This window comes from Chiroxiphia lanceolata, chromosome 1 (genome assembly GCF_009829145.1).
Source record: "Chiroxiphia lanceolata isolate bChiLan1 chromosome 1, bChiLan1.pri, whole genome shotgun sequence".
Lineage (NCBI taxonomy): Eukaryota > Metazoa > Chordata > Aves > Passeriformes > Pipridae > Chiroxiphia > Chiroxiphia lanceolata.
In genome coordinates, this window is record NC_045637.1 from 128,002,896 (window position 1) to 128,016,360 (window position 13,465).

At 39.0% G+C, this 13,465-nt stretch overlaps 1 protein-coding gene across 11 annotated transcripts in view; it reads left to right on the top strand.

Annotated features, from left to right (window-relative positions):
- THSD7A (thrombospondin type 1 domain containing 7A) overlaps nucleotides 1–13,465 on the top strand; it is a 281,746-nt gene that overhangs the window by 80,228 nt on the left and 188,053 nt on the right. For 10 of the 11 annotated variants that reach the window (XM_032686025.1, XM_032685996.1, XM_032686043.1 and 7 more), the window contains one exon: nucleotides 2,122–2,644. In XM_032686025.1, coding sequence (XP_032541916.1) covers nucleotides 2,485–2,644 — 160 coding nt within the window. In that variant the 5' untranslated portion in view covers nucleotides 2,122–2,484. Of the gene's footprint in view, nucleotides 1–2,022; nucleotides 2,645–13,465 lie in introns of those variants that run through there. The other variant, XM_032685986.1, reaches the window with a different exon arrangement.

Here is a 13,465-nt window from a genome sequence, read left to right on the forward strand (position 1 = left end):
AAGTAATGTGAAAATATTTTATTTTAATAATCTCTATTTTAGTGATTTTTAAAGTATGCGGTCCTATAGTTGCATAAATATAGAAATATTTGAGTGTTTGTGTATGTATTGCTTACCCTCTCTCATGATACTGCTTGTTCTGCTGTCAAAACCCACTTTGATTCATTGTGCCAACTACATGGATGATCTGTTCCCTGATGATGTTTCCAGATGATCTGCGTCACGTACAAATATTCTCAGAGGCTTTCTTTATACATTCATAAAAAATTCTAGGTAGAATCCATTGTATTTAATAACTCCAAAAAGGGTGCCTTCTCCCCTGGTCACTGCATAAGCTTGACTTTTCCTCTGATGCATAGCTCTGGCTAAAATATTTTTACTCTTAATTTTTCAAAGGAATGTGTAAACTATGTTTTATTTTAACTATGCAAGTCAATACGGCTATTGCCGTAGATTTCCCAATGTTCTTAAAACTTCTTTAAGCCCTTAGAGTCTTAATCCTATTTTTCATAAATTATGAATCTGGCATTGTTTTTATTAGGTTGAATATTCTCAAGTCCCTCTACATAGCTTGTTAAATAACGTGCGTATGATTAACCCCAAATTTAGCTGCAAAATTGCTATAAATCAATAAACTCAGAGAGAATTTTAATTTAAAACAGTGTTTTGTCTAGTTCAACAAAGCACAGGCTGAAGGGGGATCCATGCTTTCTAAAGTGAATACAGCACGATGTAGGATAAGTGAATAAAATGTATCTTCTGAAGTGCTTTAGCTGAGGGTACAAGTTCTACATCAGGATGCTATAAATTTGTTAAGATCATGGCTTTCTGTGTATCCCTTATCAACCTATAATCTCCTGATTGTGCCTGTTTTTTCAACAGCTGAGGAACAGTAATCCACACTTGCTTATCTCTCTTAATCACAGCCTCATGGTGCTAGAGCTCCCTGAGCCTTTAATTCCCTCTTAGAGGCGTAACAGAGTGGAAAGTAAACAAAGACGAATTTGCAACCTTCAACATTGCTAATTTGCTCTGATGTCAGAATATTTAAACAGGCAAGGACTTGGGAATTATTTGATCACGACTGATTTTAGTCTAATGCATGTGAAAAGGCTGAATCTGAGGAAGGTTGTGCAAAATGACAGGCGTCCCAAGAGAGGTTGACTGAGGGTTTCTTCTTTAAACAACAATGGCTCCATCATTTTTCGGCTCTGGGTCCTGTGTTCATACTGTGTATTTTTGTTTGCATTTTTAATGTAACTTTTTGAATATGATATAGGTTTTCTTGAAAATTCCTCATTTGCTTCCTTGTTTATAGATGTCAGAAGCCCAATCTTTAGGCTTGTTATTGCATCTGTTCACTGTGTAGTGGGCGGGATAGATAAAGATCCCTATTTAAAAGCTTTTCTCTCTCCACGTTTTTGTATCATCTTGACAGCCTAATGTATCCTGAATACTTTCATATGTAAAATGATTGATAACTTGATCTTGAAATTATTTTAAATTACACAGTTGACATTTATGTATGTATATATGTGTACATACTTACTGGATAGGAAAGGATGTTATCTTGCATTATATATTATGTGCACGCTTCATCTACCACAGGGGTGATATGCTTACACATACATACACACTATCATATACATATATTCTTCTGTCCCCATAACAAATAGCTATATGTCATTACCTGAAACAGATTTGATAAATATGCAAGACAATGTAATGTGGGTTTTTTGTTTGTTTGTTTCCTACATTTTCTTCCATTTTCCTTGTAAGGTCTTAATTGTCTGTTTTATGCATGTGTAATCACTTATTTTTTTTGTTGTTGACAGAGCAGTTAATGCAGCATACATATTGTTATCAGGATAAACGTCTGATGCTCTCTTAATTATTATATATTGTTCTGTTTGTATCTGTTCTGGTTGAATGACTTGTGTTTCTGAAGCATGTCTGATGATGATTTCTTCTTTTCTTCTTAGTGTGTATCATTTGGGATATTCCAGGGAGAGACGTGTCTGGGAAGCCAGCCTTTTGCAGTCACTCTGCGCTGAGATTACAGCACTGGGCTATTTGTGTTTCTCCTCATCCCTGTTTCTCTCTGTCTCTCACTCTCTCCAGCTGGTGTAAATGACTGCTGCCTCCCAGAGCAAGATAACCTGCTCAGTCAGCTGGAGCCCCCTGCGGACAGCTGTCTCGCTTTTAGCTGATGGAAAAGTGCTATAACCGCTGAATGGAAGAGTGTGGAGCAGCAACCATACGAGCAGGAGTAGCCGCCGCCGCAGCAGCAAGAGCAAGCGAGGAGGACTCTATTGTTCCCTGGTGTTAAACAGTTTTTCCTTTTCAACTGCCATGCACAATAGCAGAAGAGAGGTTTCCAATCCCTTTCTCCCCATGAAGAAATTCTGAAGAGGGGAGTATTATTTGAAGAAGGTTTTGTGGTCGTGCTGCGGGTTTTGGAGGCAGCAGCAGGCTGCTGGAGGCATGGGGTTGAGTGAGGGGAGCGCTCCTTTCTGCCGTGGTCCAGGGGTTTTTGCCGTGCCAGCCCGGTGCGTGGGAGTTCTCATGCTTCTGCTGCTGGGAATCTGGGACGCTCGTGCACAAAGTGAATTTCAAACTTCATCAGTGTATTTGTGGAAGACCGGTAAGTAAGGATGCTGTGATAACACAACAGCAGTGTATTTAGTTTTTGTTGTAAGTAACAACCTTTTTGTGTGCTTTGTTTATGTGGAGGGAGAAAGTTAATCTAAATTACTAATGCTTACTGGTAGGATTATAGGGGGAAAAAAATAGGTCATCTTACAGGATTCCACCATCCAAGCAAATAATACAATTAAAAAAACACACATTAGTGACTCTGTGGCACTGTTTCTGGGATCTCTCATGTGTCTTCTGTGTCTTCTGAGGTTTTTATTTTTTTTAGTAGCTCTGTCTTGTACATAAAGGTCAGAGTATTAGTGCCTGTCCACAATAGGAAGGAACGTTTATTACAATCGGAGTCAGCATCATTAACAGTGCTCTAAAAATATTGACTTTTCACAAAGAAAGGTGTAATTCAGCATGTCTAATCTTTGTGCCCTGTGCTGACATGTAATATATTCAGTGTGGTAATTGATGGGGAGTTGGGTTTGTTAAATTTAGGTTTGTTGCACAGTATATAGGACACGTGAAAGCTAATGATGGATTAGGTGAAATAATCCAAGTGATGCCAGATCTCATAACCAAAGAGCCAAAGGCAAATAGGCTATGTGGATTCAGCACCACAGTAGATGGATAATTTCCTCTACTTTGATCCTAATGAGTTACGTGTCTGTTTTAAGGATTGCATAGTCATAACAGTGTTTCAGCCTTAACTCTGCATTAAAAATCTGTGGGGAATTTTCTTGTGTCTATTAATATATTACATTAATTCAGGACTTAAGCAATGATGAATATGTGCATTTCAGTTGTCTTGATACAGTTTTAGTTCCTATATAAGTAGAGTCAAACTCTCCTTTAGGAAATTAAAAAAATTCAAGCCAGGAAATATTTCTCATTGGCTTTGTCAGTTGTCTTTCTTCCCTGTATGTTGCCAGGAATAAAACAGTCCAAAAAGTGGTAGTTTTGTTTAAAAACTACTTTTCTATTAAAGGATAATATAATAGCAAGAGAGAGTGCAAATTAATCATTTGTCTGAAAAACAACTTTGAGAAGACAGTCTCTTTCCTGGATGGAGGGACTCAGCCTTCTGCCACAGAAGCAGATCAATTTACAATTACAGTGATATCCTGAATTTTTTAAGAGGCTCCATCTATCCAGCAGCTCAGGGAGGAGATTAAAAGGAAATTCATTTAAACAAGAAGACAAGCTTTCCAATAACACCAGAAAGAGAAATCTGAGGACAGCAAAATGCTTTGCAACTTTCACTTCTGACTGAAAGATGGGTTATACAATGACAGTGACCCTTTTTTTACTTTTGAACCATTGGAAAATTAAAAACATCATTTCCATTTCCATTACAGATTTGTAAATGTTTAGCACACGCTTAAAAAGAGATGAAATACATGCACAGGTTTATGCAAAAACACAGTAATAATATAGCATTTTCATACAGCATTTTACATTTACCCTGAGTTGCTAGGCATCAGTAGAATAAACTCTCCAGCATTTTATTATGTCTCCATTTAACAGTTTAAAGAATTGTATTTAAAAATGTTAAAAGGTTGAGGATGATAATATTTCTAGTAAACTACTACTTAAGAACATGTGCTGTCAATTTACTGTGGACTTACTTTGCTGTCCACTTACTTTGCACATAGTACACGTGCTCTGAAGTCTTCTCAGTTAAACCAGCAAGAAGGAAACTGGGCTGGCTTTTGTCTTCTACCCCTTTTCTCCCTTCCTGGCAAAGACTGCTCTTAAGAAACTTTTGTGTAGAACAGGTATGATCTAATTACTTTGCCTGGTGAAGAGCTAGTTCTTCCCTTCAGCTCTTCTTCTGTGAACTGTCTCCTCTGTTTTGCCTGCAATAAGAAATATTTCAGGCATAACATCAGCGATTTGATGATAACATGATTAATAACAAATCATGAAAAACAAAAGTGGCTCTTTTCAAATGATGAATGGTAAGATGCTGTGAATAAGGCAGTGCGTCTCTGGCTTAAATTAAATTTTTGCACTCTTTTTCTGAGTTGTTTATTGAATTTTTTGTTTTCCCCCTCCTCCTGTGGGAGGATCTAGAAAGTGAACTGGGAGAATTGCTGGTCAGTGATCTGAAGGGATATCTAGTATAGGATTTATAAAGTTCAGCTAAAGTATCAGAAGCAATAATAAAACTGAACAGTAGTGAGCTCATGCAATTCAGATGGTATTTTGCTTCTCCTTCTGTGAGGGAGACAGGATAGGGGAATGTGTAGCTGAGACTTTGTCTAGGAAGTCAGCTTCATTATATGCCTTTTGGGACCAGTTATGTCCATTTTTTGAGAACCATGCTTTTTTTAATTGAATTTAGTCTGTCTTCAGTTTTTGTAAGTGCTGTTTATGACTTGCAGCCATCTGATTTTTTATTTCTAAAGATTTTTGAAATAATGCCTTGCTGTATGCTATTCCATGTGTTCTGTACTGGTTTACTGCACTGTGTTTTCTTAAGGATGCCCTTGACAATAATCTGCAATGGTTGTAAGGTTTGAATTGAGGCATTCTTTCTCCTATGGAATAATAGTGGGTGTGTGGGTGGGTTGTTGTTGTTTGTCTGGTTTTTGTTTTTTGATTGTTTGGTTTGGCTTTTTTTTTCTTGAGGGATTGGTGTTTTGTTTATGCAGTTTTGGGGGATTTTTTGTTGCGTTGGGTGGAGGGGAGGAGTGTTCTTCTAATTCAAATTTGAAGTGTTTGCTTCCAACCTATGAAAATCTCTCAGGGGTCGTGACTTCCTATTTACTACCATCCTCCTGTGTACTACCATAAAAATCTGAGGGTTTTGCAATACTCAGTTTAACCTTTTGGGTTCTCAATTATCTTTGATTCAGCATGGACAATGTTGTGAACAATCTGCTTTGAGCAGGGAGATTGAACTAAAACTTATCTCCAGAAGTCCCTTCTAATGACCACCATCCTGTGATATGGATGCCATCACTATGTAATTTTTACTTCTCCAACTGAAACCGCTTTGAAGTTTTGGCTTTTGTAACTTTTTTTGATCTCTTGAGAAAACAGGTATTTGCTGTTCTGGTGTGTTTAATGGGCCTTCAGAGTTTGAATGGCATTTAGGTGAACATAGTTGATCATAGTTACTAGTGTTTAAACTAGGTTTCTCACCAAACATTCTCATTCTGTACCATGCAGACCTGATGTATGCAATTTATTCAGTTACAAATACACAGCTGGTTCATTTTGTGTGGTAACTGGGAAAGTCATCTTTTTTTGACATAAACTAAAGCAAAGTTATGAAACAGCTAGATTCCCAGAGTTGAGTCATGATGTATGTCTGCTTGTTGATATGAGCTAGAGAACAGCAGCTTTTAGCAACTCATGGAAGAGAATCTGTGGTACTGAGGGCTGGTGATTCCATTGATGTGAGGTAGACGCTGCCAAATGTTGAACTTTTCAAGTCAAAAAAGATTTTTAATTACCTGTTTTGTTCATCAGTAATTACCTTCTCTGATTCTATTGATTTAATTTGCAATGAATAGTTGCTTGATTCAGGTTCTACACTGCTACATTGAATTTCTTTGAGTTCCTGAGATGTTTTAAATTTCGTTCCTATTCCACCTTAACCATTACGATTTTCTTTTAAATTTTACTGCATATTATTGAATTATTTCTGTGTATGCACAAAAAACCCGGATATATCTATGTGCCACAACTCGGAAAAATCTGCATGTGTTAACTTTTGTTGAATTTTATTGTCCAGTTTGTTTTATTTTTAGAGTGATGTTGGGTTTTATGATCATGGTTCAGTTTATACAACACCTAACCTGCTGGAAGAAAATGGGGTCCACCTATCTCAAAGTTGGAAAAAGAATCTTAGCTCAGGAGTTGGCAGGACTTTGAAGGGGGGTGGGAACAGGGCCAGGCTCGACAGAGATAAGGTGTGGGAAGGGGAGAACTATAGTGACCACTCTAGTAGCAAAAGGAAGCTTAAAGAGGGAATACCTCAAGCAAGCACAAGCAGCCAAAGACATAATTACAAGACAGGACTATGGGTCGTCCCTTTGCACCCCTACTGGGATATTGACGCAATCAAATACTTCTATAAAGTGCCTGTACACCAATGCACAGACTATGGAGGAACTAGAGATCTGTGTGCAGTCACAGGGTTTTGATCTCAGTGCAGTTACAGTGGTGTGGTGGGATAGGTCACATGACTGGAATGCTGTCCTGAAGGGCTACACACTGTTTAGGAGAAACAGACCAGGAAGGCACGGTGGTGGAGTTGCCCTTTATGTGAGGCAACACTTGGCATGTATTGAGCTCTGTCTTGGGATGGATGACAAGCAAGTCAAGAGCTTATGGTTTAGGATAAAGGGACTGACTAGTAAGGGTGACACTGTTGTGGGTATTTGCTACAGGCCACCTCATCAGGAGGAAGAAGTTGATAGGGCCTTCTACAGGCAGCTAGAAGCAACCTCAAAGTCACAGGCATCGGTTCTTGTGGAGGACTTTAACTACCCTGACATGTGCTGGAGAAGCAACACAGCAAAGCACAAATAGTACAGAAGGTTCCTGGAAAGCATTGATAACATCTTCCCGTCACAGGTAGTGGAGGATTCCACAAAGAATGGTGTGCTGCTTGACCTACTAACAAACTGTCATAGCCTCGTTGGCTATGTGAAGGTTTGGCTGTAGTGACCATGAGATTGTGGAGTTCGGTATGAGGTGAGAAGGAAACAGGGCAGCAAGTAAGACTGCGATCTGACTTCAGCTTCTTTAGGGATCTTCTTAGAAGAATCCTAGGGGAACGGGCCCTGCAGGCAGAGAGGTCCAAGTGAGTTGGTTGATATTCAAGGATCACTTCCTCCAGACTCAAGAATGATGCCACCCAATGAGCAGGGTATTGGGCACAGGGAGCAAGAGACCTGCATGGATGAATAAAGAACTCCTGTCGTTTTGCAAGCGTAAGCAGGAAAGACAGAAGAGATGGATGCAGGGTCAGGCTACTTTGAACGAATATAGAGAGATTTTCAGAGTAAGTAGAAATAAGACAAGGAAGGCCAAGGCCCATCTGGAATTAAATCTGGTCAAGGATGTGAAGGACAACAAGAAGGTTTTTTCCAAATACATCAATAATAAAAAGAAAACAAAAGATAATATGGGCCTGTTACTAAATGGAGGGGGGACCCTGGTAAAAGAGGATGCAAAGAAGGCATATTTACTGAATGCCTTCTTTACATCGGTCTTCACTGATGAGACCAGCCCCCAGGAATCTCTGACCCAAGAGATCAGGGTAAAGGAATGTTGGAAGGAAGAATTTCCCTTGGTCAAGAAGGATTGGGTTAGAGAACACCTAGTCAAACTTGACATCCACAAGTCCATGGGCCCTGACAGGTTACATCCATGAGTGTTTAGACAGCTGGCAGATACCATAGCTGGACTGCTCATGATTATCTTTGAACAGTTATGGTGATCAAGAGAAGTGCCTCAAGACTGGTGAAAGCAAATGTCACCCCATCTTCAAAAAGGGCAAGAAGGAGGACCCAGGGAACTACCTGCCAGTCAACCTCACCTCAATCCCTCGGAATGTAATGGAGCTTGTCATTCTGTAGGCATGTCTATCCACATGGATGACAAGAAAGTGATAAGGAGAGTCAGCATGGCTTCACTAAAAGTAAATCATGTTTGACCAACCTGATTGCCTTCTACAATGAAACAACTACCTGGATGGACAAAGGGACAGCAGTGTGGATATTGTCTACCTCAACTTCAGCAAAACTTTCAACATTGTCTATTACAGCATCCTCATAGGCAAACTCTGGAAGTGTGGACTGGATGAGTGAACAGTAAGGTGGATTGAGCACTGGCTGATAGGTAGATTGCAGTGACACAGGATCTAGTTGGAGGCCTGTCATTCGTGGTGTCCCCCAATACTTGGGCCCAGTATTGTTGAACTTGTTCATCAATGACTTGGATGAAGGGGTGGATGCCTCTTTAGCAAGTTCTCTGACAACACAACGCTGCGAGGAGTGGCCAATACCCCAGAGAGCTGTGCAGCGCTTCAGAAGGACCTTGACAGGTTGGAGAGTTGGGCAGAGAAGAACTGTCTAAAATTCAACAAAGGGTCTTGCACCTGGGGAGGGATAACCCCGGACACCAGGACAGGCTGGGGTCCGACCTGCTGGAAAGTAGCTCTGTGGAGAAGGACTTGGGGGTCCTTGTGGAAAACAAGATGTCCATGACACAACAGTGTTCCCTTGTGGCCAAGAAGACCAATGATATCCTGGAGTGCATTAGGAAGAGTGTTGCCAGCAGGTTGAGGGAGGTGATCCTGCCCCTCCACTCAGCCCTAGTGAGGCTGCAACTGGAATACTGTGTCCAGTTCTGGGCTTATCAGTACAAGAGAGAGATGGAGCTCCTGGAGGGGGTGCAGCAGAGGGCAACAAAGATGATTAAGGGACTGGAGCATCTCTTAGGAGGAAAGGCTGAGGGATTTGGGCGGGTTCAGTCTCAAGAAGAGATGACTGAGAGGAGACCTCATCAATGTCTTTAAATATCTGAAGGAAAGTTGTCAAGAGGATGGAGCCAGGTTCTTCTCAGTGTTGCCAAGTGATAATATAAGAGGCAACAGGCAGAAACTAATGCACAGGAAGTTCTACCTGAACATGAGGAAGAACTTCTTCACTGTGTGGGAGACCACATACTGGAATGGATGGCCCAGAGAGATTGTGGAGTCTCCCTTACTGAGGATATTTCAAGAACAGTCTGTACACAATACTGTTCAGTGTGCTCTAGGATGATGCTGCTGGATCAGGAAAGTTAGACCAGGAAGTTATCACCCGTTGTGATATCCTTCAACCTGACCCCTTCTGTGATTTTGTGATTTTCATATTCAAAGACAGTTTATAGTCTTGTTTATACTGCCCACTGTGGGCTAAGATGTTGATGTATCTGTAAGTTTTGCAGCAAACAATGTGATGACTGCTGATTCCTAAATAAAGACTGCTATACAGTTTTCACTCTTTCAAAACAAGAAGATGCATGTTTTCTTGGTCTGTCATTTTATCATGCAGGACATATATATACACCATTTCTATACACAACTGACTAAGCATAAACATTTCTTGCCACATGAGAACTCTCCTTTATTTTTTTCTACCCTGGATTTCATTTGTTTTTCTTAAATAACCGACATGGTAATCTGTAATGTGCTGTCAGTGTTGGGTGTGATGCATTCCTGCAGTTACTAACATAATTACTGAAGAGCTGCACAAAATCAGCAAGGTTTGATCACACTAAAATTTCATCTTCCAGCACCTTGAAGTACCGCACATCACTCTTTTGAGATGGAAGATGCAGCACTGGATTGATATCTCTGGATCAAAAAAAGTGGTGAGAAACAATCCAGGGGGTAATACTTTTACCAGCAGTGTCTGATTTAAAGACTATTAATCAGATCCCAGATAGTATAGCTTGGTGCAGCTCTGCAGAATTATTTGAGCTATGTGCAATTGTGTAATACCAAGACTTGGTCTTATGTATAACAATTTCAGTAGAACGTTTTCACCTTCTTTTTAACAAAGGTAGAACTTGAAATAGGCTTTCTGTGGGTAACAGTGTCCTTTTAAAATTAAAATGGAAAAAGAAAAAAGTCACTGTTTCCTGAAGAAACCAATTAAGTTTCTATGTCTTCATACTTATGTTAAGTCTCAGTATGTGCGAATTGGTCCTTAGATGATAACTTGTTCAACCTTTGATGCATTTGAGAATCAGAGGAAAGGCAGTGATATGGATGTAGGCAACATAAGAAGATCACAGGTACCCTTGGGGTAGTGGAGGCCTTGAGTGAAATCAGTGTGCCAAGTGGTTTCCAGTGGGACCAGAGGGGTGTTGCAAGCTCTGCAGTCCAAGAGTTCTCTTAATCAGTTTCTGAGCATTTTTAGGCAGTAGCATGTGATTTTTCCTAGTTCCACTGCCTTGTGAAGAGGACTGCACAAGGGCCTTCTACTTCACCTGAGTAGCCTATAAACAAAGGTTTTGCTGTTGCTGTCGGATCTTGTAACCAAATCATGTTTCTTCACTGCTTGATATGAACTTGAGTCTCAACACTCCCCTGATTTTTAACCTCTTAGTTTCCCACTTACCCACAGAGAAAAACAAACACAACATCTGCACCATTACATCCTTGTCAGGTTTTACATTCTGAGACCCAAATCTATTTTAAAAATAGCTTGGTACTACAAGTGGAATTAGAGAGAGAAGGGTTTTCAACACTTCTGAAATTCCTCTTCTAACACCTTTGGTGGCTAAAAACCATAAAATCACTGAATTTTATTTTATTTTCCCTTTGTATGACTCTAGGACCATCCTTATTTTCACCATACTGACTGTTCCTATTTTATATTAATGCCTGAGGAGGAAAAAAGTCCCTCCTAGGACTGGCAGTCCAGCAGGCATTTCAAAGTGTATCTAAATACAGAGTAACAGGAATTATCAGAAGGGAAGAGGGAGAAAGAAAAAATTACCTAACCAGACCTCTGATTAAAGTGCTTACCTTTCAAGGGCTCTGTCAGCTGGTTTGTTGAAGGTGTTCCATCGCACAGCTAAAATTCCTCATTTTTTTCAATATTTTATTGTTAATTTTTTTCAAAACCAGAGTAAGGACTTTTTGCAGTAATCACAACTTGAGACCAGAGGCAGATAAGCCTGTGTCAGTAACGATGAAACTCCTGATTTTAAAGAGATTATGAAGAAATTATCTGAAGAGGAGGATTAGATGTGAAGGCCTAAGGAAAATGCTAAATGAGAAAAAGATGTTTTATCTTGAGACCTAACTGTCAAGAAGGGAATTCACATATGATGATGAAAGAGGGCAATGAGGACCTCTTCAAGGGAACATAAAGCCCTAGGTATGGCATGGTATCTATGTATCCTTGAGGAGAGAGGTAGGTCAAGATTTTCAAACTGTCAATGTAAAAGGTGTTTTTGAGGATTCATCTCTTTACTTCTCTGGTTTTGGTTACAGAACGAGATAAAAAGAATATTAGTAGAAACTGCATTTTGTCCCCTATTCAAAAAAATAAAAATTATCCAAGCAAAGTGTGCTAAACAGACATTACTATTAAATATAAATAATCCTCCAGGATGGAATGTGATTAAGTGTTGGTTACATATGCCCTGCATAAATTCATATTAATTAGAATTTATCACTTTTATTGCATTCGGTAATGTGCATCTAAGCAACCACACTGTTTGCTATCTGTCTCCCAGTTAAATCTGACTTTTATGTAGTCAAATGCGTCTTATCTATGTATGACTTGAATAAGGAAATATTCATTTTCATTAGGCATGTTCATCACTGTTGCTCTTTGCCCTCATTTAAAAAATATCCTTTCAGATTTTTTATTCAACAGAAATTTTGCAAAGCATGCGTTAAGTCTTTGATAAATTCAAAAGGTTTGTAGTGCAGCCTGGCAAAAAATTTGGCAGAGATGCAGAAAATGGCATTTATAATTATTTATAAATGTTGTTTATTAATCTGTCCCTATTTAACAAAATCAAAGTAAATATTTAGATGTTTGGAGAAAAATGTTGTGCTGCTGAAATTCTTTTTCTTATGTAGATACTTTGCCATATTTGAAATAGGAAAGTAGAAAAAAGTGTGGCTGATATTATAAGCCTTTAGTTAAGATAAACAAGTACTATACGCTGGAATAATGGTTGATTTCACTTGTAGGGTAGCATTTTGAAGCTGTCAGAAAAGTGGAAAATGGTAGTTGATCATGTTGTACTGGTAGCAGAAAATGTCTGGATTGTTTTCAGCAAGTGCCCTGGAGTGCTTATGCTAACTGGATCAGCTGAATCCCCCAGCTCATAGGAATGCTGGAACAAGAGAATACCTCAAAAGTTAGGGGTTGATTTGTTCTGCAGGCTGGCTACTCCAGTGTTGGATTAATTCAATTTTTTTGATACCTTGTAGACCAGGGTTTAACTTTACAGTTCCCTACTCCACTGGATGTTGATGTGGTATTTTATCCTGCTCATCGACTCAGTTGTTCAGATAATAGAAGTATGTCTCTTTTAACACAATAACTCCAGATTTAATAGAAAGCTCAATTCCCATAATATAAACTATAGTGTTATCAAAGACAAATAGTAATCTATATTTTGAGGTAAAATTTGCCATGGTATAAATTAAATTGTTCATTAAACTTTGTATTGTGAGAAAGTAATTTCGGGGGTAAAGGACAATGCACGTATTTATCCTGTTTATTGAGGGTTATGGCCTCCATTCACAACTTCATTATATGTGTCTTTTTATTTTTCTTGTATTCTTCTCTGGTCTGTCCACAAGCAAGTCTTTTCCTTGTAACAGAGCTGAGAGATCCTTTTTCTGGATGTATGTCCAGTCAAAATCTCTGTTTCTTTTTCTTAGATTAGTGAAGCTGAAAAAAAGTGGTGGGCTCCTTAGGTGGGTAGAGATATGTTTAAATTCTCAGTAACAGAAGTTGAAAATCCAGTGGTTTTATGTAGCACCGCAGAGAAGGCAATGGTCTGACAGAACCTCCAATGGGAGGCAGCAGTAGCATTGACTTGGATTTTATTTATGGATTCTTCTTTCTTTTTATGTCTGTTTCTGTCTAGTGAGACAGAAAAAAATATATGGAGTTACTAAAATAATGGAAGAATTAGAAGAGAGAAACATATAGAAACCCTAAGAAACCATGTTACTGGGTAAAAGTTTTCCTAAATAATCACAATTTAAAATAACTGTTTTGTATGGATATTAAAACTTAATCAAACAAAAGTTCATGTAATCAGTTTTGCTACCACTAGC